At 45.7% G+C, this 7,107-nt stretch overlaps 1 protein-coding gene across 1 annotated transcript in view; it reads right to left on the minus strand.

The window, feature by feature from the left end:
• The window catches only part of lrrc31 (leucine rich repeat containing 31), an 18,631-nt gene extending 14,059 nt beyond the window's left edge, over positions 1-4,572 (minus strand). Inside the window, exons 1-3 of the mRNA XM_032504389.1 lie at positions 4,200-4,572; positions 2,321-2,503; positions 201-338 (exon numbers count right to left, since the gene is read on the minus strand). Of these exons, the coding sequence (XP_032360280.1) occupies positions 201-338; positions 2,321-2,503; positions 4,200-4,212 (334 nt within the window). The 5' untranslated portion in view covers positions 4,213-4,572. The remainder of the gene's footprint in view (positions 1-200; positions 339-2,320; positions 2,504-4,199) is intronic.
• Between the last annotated feature and the right edge of the window lie 2,535 nt (positions 4,573-7,107).

Here is a 7,107-nt window from a genome sequence, read left to right on the forward strand (position 1 = left end):
GTGAGAAAAGGAAAAGGAGGGTGAGAAGAGGAAGAGGAGGGTGAGAAGAGGAAGAGGAAGGTGAGAAGAGTAGGGTGAGAAGATAGACTTTATCTCATCTAAAGGTTTTCCATTTAAATTAAGCACCAATTATCTGATAATAACCGAAATGAAGAATGAGACAGATGTTCATGAACGCACCACAGAGTAACCATGGTTACCTAGCTCCAGCAGGTCCGTGGCCGTGAGGTCACAGTGGGCCAGGCTGAGGCTCCGGGGGTCGCTCTTCTTCCCCGACCTCTGCAGGAACACACACACCCCCCCCCAGCCCACGTCCCGCTCCGTCTCCACGGCAACACCTAAAACACAACACACACATTACACCTCAGGAGGCCTCATTTCTCTGCAACTAACGATTATTTTCACTGTCAATTAACCCTCATGTTGTCCTTGTGTTGTCCCCATGTTTTCCTCATGTTGTCCTCATGTTGCCCTCATGTTGTCCCCATGTTGTCCTCATGTTGTCCTCATGTTGCCCTCATGTTGTCCCCATGTTGTCCCCATGTTGCCCTCATGTTGTCCCCATGTTGCCCTCATGTTGTTCTCATGTTGTCCCCGTGTTGTCCCCGTGTTGCCCTCCGTGTGCCCTCGTGTTTCCCCTGTGTTGTCCCCGTGTTGCCTCGTGTTGTCCCCTTGTTGTCCCCGTGTTGCCCTCGTGTTGTCCCTAGTGTTGCCCCGTCGTGTTGCCCTCGTTTGGTCCCCGTGTTGTCCCCGTGTTTTGTCCCCCGTGTTGTCCCCGTGTGTGTCCCCGTGTTTGACCCTCGTGTTGCCCTTCGTGTTGTCCCTCGTGTGTCCCCTGTGGTGCCCGTGTTGTCCCGTGTTGTCCCCTTGTGTTGCCCCCAGTGTGTGTCCATGTTGCCTCATGTTTGCCCTCATGTTGTCCCCCATGTTGTCCCCGTTTTTGTCCTGGTTGTCCCCGTGTTGTCCCCGTGTTGTCCCCGCGTGTTGTCCCCGTTGTTGCCTCCGTGTTGTCCTCCGTGTTGTCCCCGTGTTGTTCCCCGTGTTGTCCCCCGTGTTGCCCTCGTGTTGCCCTCGTGTGCCCTCGTGTTGCCCCGTGTTGTCCCTGTTGTCCCCGTGTTGTCCCGTGTTGTCTTCATGTTGTCCTCGTATTTGCCCTCGTGTTGCCCTCGTGTGTTTGCCCTCGTGTTGCCACGTGTTGCCACTCGTGTTGTCCCTCGTTTGTCGGTGTTTCCCCGTGTGTCCCCAGTGTGTCTTCGTGTGTCTTCGTGTTGCCTCCGTGTTGCCCTCGTGTGCCCTCGTTGCCCTCGTGTTGCCCTCGTGTTGTCCCCGTGTGTCCCCGTGGTTTGTCCCCGTGTTGTCTCATGTTGTCCTGTTTCCTTGTTGCCCTCGTGTTGCCCTCGTGTTTGCCTCGTTTTGCCCTCGTGTTGCCCTCGTGTTGCCTCTGTTGTCCCCGTGTGTCCCCCATGTTGTCTTCGTGTTTCTTCGTGTTGCCCTCGTGTGCCCTCGTTTGCCCTCGTGTTGCCTCCGTGTTGCCCTCGTGTTGCCCCTCCGTGTTGTCCCCGTGTTGTCCCCGTGTTGTCTTCATGTTGTCCTCAGTGCTTGTTCCCTCGTGTTGCCCTCGTGTTGCCCTCGTGTTGCCCCAGTGTTGCCTCGTGGTCCTCGTGTGTCCCCGTGTTGTCCCCGTGTTGTCCCTTCGTGTTGCCCCCTCGTGTTGCCCCTCTGTGTTGCCCTCGTGTTGCCCTCGTGCGTGTGCCCCTGTGTGTGTCCTCGTGTTGCCCTCATGTTGTCCCCGTGTGTCCTCATGTTGTCCTATATCAATGTCTTTATAATTCCCAAAATAACATGATTGATTCCAACGCTCTTTGCCAAGTACAAATCTCTACTTTCATTAATTTTGGGTCTTATTCTATTTTATAGCATTGTAAAACAAAGTGAATGTGTTGTTGAAATAGTGTTGAGTAACGTTGACATTTCCAGTCTGTGATTATCATCAACACATCCTTCCTTTAATTTTAGTCTCAATAATTCCTAATTTCTGCTTTTTCTAACTCAAACATTAGGTAGAATTTCCTATAAATGAGGTTTATCGACCATAAATTCCAAAAATAACTGTAAAACTAAAGTTAATAAGTTAGTATTATAAATTATAGTAGTTATATTCAGAAATATTATAGTACAGTTATATTCAGACACATGTATGTTTTTATATTTAAAGAGTTGTTGATTTCTTCCTCTCGTCCACCCTCAGATCCTTTCCCCTGCCCTCTGTATATTTACACTCCTCCCACTTTGAATCCGATGACTTGCCCTTCCCGCTCACCTGAGCTCTGTCCTCTCTGTCCTCTGTCCCCCGTCCCCTCCGTCTCCCCGTCCTCAGGGATCCCCCCCGTCCGGTCCCGGGACAGGAAGCGTCCCAGCGGCTTCCTGTCCGCGGCCGTGCGTTTCCTGCGGATCTGGTTCATGATGAGGTCCAGAGGGGAACGCCTCTGACTGGCTCTCGTCTCTGAAAACAACCACGCCATCACATCACCTCGTCCTTCACATGCACTTCATATCTCACACAAATCGAGGATATTCATCATAAATGCTATTATTATTAGTTAAATGTTTTTAAAGTTACTGCTGCTTTAGGGAGTCTCTAGAAATTAAGGTCTTTCTGCCCTTGTGGACAGTGGTGTAGTCTAACGTATTGTAGTGGGTATACTGTTCTGTAAATCAGGGCTGTGGGACTCGAGTCCGGATTCAAAACCGTTTTTCTGAGGTCTCGGACTTGTCTCGGACTCGCTAGTATCTGGACTCGGACTTGTCTCGGTCTCGGCCGCTGGTCTTGCCAAATATGGCTTTTGGGCTTCTGGTCTGGATTCTGGTCTTTATTATGTTGATAAAAATATTGGAGGGAAAGTGAAACCCAAAATGACTGTCTTGATACTGTCATGCATAAGACCTGTTTTTCCTGTCCTGGACTCGGTCTCAAAACATTTCAGACTCGGTCTTGACTAGTCCTGGTCTTGGACTTGACTTGGACTTAGCTAGTCCTGGTCTTGGACTTGTCTTGGACTCGACAAAGGTGGTCTTGACTACAGCCTTGCTGTACATGTATGAGCCTAAAAGATATTCTCTATATGAATATAAAGATCTTATATATATAATCTATGTATGGCCAGGATGGGGCTTTTTTTTTGGGGGGGGGGCATATCTGAATGGGGGTCTGGGTGTCCTCCAGCAGGAAAGACTTTTATTGTCCTGCATTTTTTTGCACCATTTTCCAGTGGAATATACGTTATTTTTGGCCTATGCAAAGAAAAAAAACCCATGACAATTCAAAATATACCATAGTTATATCAGAAAGCATGTTGTTACAGGTCATTGGGCATTTTTTAATTTTTTAAGCGGGTATATGGGAATCCTGGAGCTTTTCTACTGGGTATTCTGCGTCTACCTGCGTTTCACGTAGACTAGACCACTGCATGTGCACGATAACAGGGTTGTGCATGTTTATTAAGTCCAATAAAAGGACAGTTTGTTCCCATTAACTTCATATTAAACACACGAAAATAGGGAATTAGACAAATAAGATCATGGACATTTCAACATGTAAGGAAAAGAAAAAAAACTTTGATACCTAGAGGAGAAATTAGATGTTACTGCATCACAAGAAACAGACCAGATAAAATATAACAGGATAAAAACAACAGGAGAACTAAACCATTATTCAAAGTTAACTCAGACGAAGAAGAGGAGAGAAAACTGCATTTTTTAATTAGAAATGAAGCAGTCGAGGGAATGGATTTGGGCTTTCAATGGTAAATATCTATTCTCCTTCATAATTGTGTGGAACCTTACTTAATTTGAAAGGAGGATGGCCTACATGAAAGAGAAATTAATAAGTAAATAGAATTAAAAAATGTACTAGCTTATAGTAAATTACTAATTAATTACTAGATCTTCCACAAGTCAACCCATGAGACATCCTGAAATCCCATTTTAGACGTTTACACTAGGGATGAATCCTTTAATACACACTAGTCTGCAGACAGTAGGCCTACGGGGGGAAATCTGGTTAATTATGGATGCCCCCCCCCCCCCCCCCCCCCCCCCCCCCCCCCCAATCACTACCGGTGTGGTAACAGGCTCCATTTAAAATCTCAGCTGCACCTCTTCCTCTCCTTGTTACCCCAGTGACAGTGAACTCATCTTACCTGCAGACTCCATGTGCGGGGTTCAAGGTCTCAGCAGCTCCGCAACACAAAGCAAATGATAGAAAATAAAATAACAACAACTCGAGTGTGTTTGTCTGCAGTTAGTCGTCACGGTGATGCGTTCACGGGACGAGTCCGAACATGAAGAGATAATCGGTAAAATCCCAAACCGGCACCAACTCTCTGCAGAGTCACACTCAATGTAAATCACACGTGCTGCTAAAGTTGAAGAATCGCTACTTTGATACTACTGCTACTACTCTCTCACTCTCTCACTTTGCTCGGAGTTTAACACCTGGGTGACGTCACGTCCCGTGTTTGTCAGGTGGCTCATCCCGGAAGTGCGACAACACCCTCAGTAAACGTCGGCATCATCGCTCTGCACGAGGATTCAATTACTCTTCAGTGTCTTCAACTGAGACGCAACCAGAGACTAGGGTGACCACCTGCTAATAAGCCCAAGGGGGGACAAGTGGTAGCCTATGTTTCTGAGGGACAATGTGGGACACTTTCTGGCGAAGCGGTGCCCCCCCCCCCCACGGGCAGACTCACTAATACTGGTTTACCCATTTCTAGCACATATCACCTTACATGGTGTATTAATAATGCCCTATGCCCCTGAACATGTGTAACTGCTGATGTAAGCTCATGAATAGGCCAACTAATGTGTATTTTTTTCTAAATAAAGATTAATATTTTGAACATTCATACAATTATAATATAATTGACAGATGCACTTCCACTTACGATTTACTTTAGCTATTTAATTTTTTTTCATTACAATTTTTCACTTTAATACATTATAATATAAATTAGGCCTAACAGGAATTGTAGTTTCTCAACACCACAGGAACAGTTTAAACAAAAGAGTCTTCCCAGTCTTCCTTGTACCCACCTTCTCTTTTTAACTGATGGTGGGGGGGCCTCAGACTGCTCAGACTCGGGCTCTTTCTCCATTTTTTGAATTGGAAAGCGCGTTCCTAAAAGTCCCTTCCCAGTGTCTGGTATGCACGTGCGTGCGCTGTCATGACAACGAATCGGAGGGATTTTAACTATTTGGCTGATTTAAAGTCTTATTCTGGACATTCTGGCTGATAGAGACGTTTAGAAGTCAGAGAGACTAAATCCGTTCAGATCACAGATCATCTCTGTCTGTTGTTAATTAAAATCAGCATCAGATCTCATGTAGAACATCCTGAGATCTACAATTAAAACTAGAGACTGTTCCAGCTGATATGTGGGTCTGATTATATTTTATTAAATCGGAATCGCACCACATTGTTTTTGTCACTTCCTGTTCTGAAATCGGCTGGAAACTGTCCGACTTTACCGCAGCCTTTAGTCCCCCCCCCCCATTTCATTCATTCATGGCTGTGTTGGTGTCTGATATTAGAATAAAATACAGGAAATGTAATTGTATGAAAGGTGACAGATGAAGTGCACGCACGCGCGCACACGCGCGCGCACACACGCGCACACGCGCGCACACGCACACACGCGCGCGCACACACGCGCGCGCGCACACGCACGCGCGCACACGCGCACACACACACACACACACACACACACACAACACCAAATTCTACTTAAAAGGTGAAACTAATATAAGAAATATAGACTCATTACATGCAAAGTGAGATATTCCAAGCCTTTTAATTGATATCATTTTGATGAGTATGGCGTAGATCTTAAACTTTTTGCACCATATGCTAATTTTTTGGAGTTTCACCTGTATATTACTGCAGAGCAACACGTGACTCGTTAGTCGTGACTAAATGGTTACATTTCTTTATGAAAGACTCACCAAAAAGGCCAAAAGAGCTGCGTGCGTCCGCACATTTAAATAATAATAATAATAATAATAATAACGTCGGGCTATAGACGAGTTTGGGCTTTTAAAAGCCGTCGATCAGGGCGCCCAGGTGGTCAGCTGGCAGAGCGGCGCCCATATATAGAGGGTTCCTCCTGGATGCAGCGGGACAGGGTTCAACTCCGACATGCGTCCCTTTGCTGCATATCACCCCCCCCCCCCCCCCTTTCGAATCTTCAGCTGCCCTGTCAAATAAAAGCCTGAAAATGCCCAAAAACATCTTTATAAAAAAAAAAAGAAGAAGCTGTCAATCAAAATGTACGGGGCTGAATTCTGTCGACTTGGGCCTGGTTGGGCTTAACTTTTAAGGCCTGACTACAGCTCCAGTCTTTCTATCTATCCATGCATCCATCCATCCATATCTTCATCTATCCATCCATATATCTATCTATCTCTCCATCCATCCATATATCTATCTCTCCATATATCTATCTATCCATCCATATCTTCATCTATCCATCCATATATCTATCTATCTCTCTCTCCATCCATCCATATATCCATCCATCTCTCCATCCATCCATCCATCTATATATCTATGTATCTCTCCATCCATCTATCTATCCATCCATCTCTTCATCCATATATCTATCTCTCCATATATCTATCTATCCATCCATATCTTCATCTATCCATCCATATATCTATCTATCTCTCTCTCCATCCATCCATCCATCCATATATCTATCTATCCATCCATCTCTCCATCCATCCATCCATCTATAATCTATCTCTCTCTCCATCCATATATCTATCCATCCATCCATCCATCCATCTCTCCATCTCTCCATCCATCCATCCATCTATATATCTATCCATCCATCCATCCATCCATCTCTCCATCTCTCCATCCATCCATCCATCTATATATCTATCCATCCATCCATCCATCCATCCATATATCTATCCATCCATCTCTCCATCTATCTCTTTGAACTGCAACCCGATGACAGCTGACACACAGACGAGCGCCTTTCTTCCAAATGTGTTTTATTAGACTGAAATCTGCGGCCAGTACAGGATCAGGTCTGTACTGAG

Source organism: Etheostoma spectabile, chromosome 22, assembly GCF_008692095.1.
Source record: "Etheostoma spectabile isolate EspeVRDwgs_2016 chromosome 22, UIUC_Espe_1.0, whole genome shotgun sequence".
Taxonomy (NCBI): Eukaryota; Metazoa; Chordata; class Actinopteri; order Perciformes; family Percidae; genus Etheostoma; species Etheostoma spectabile.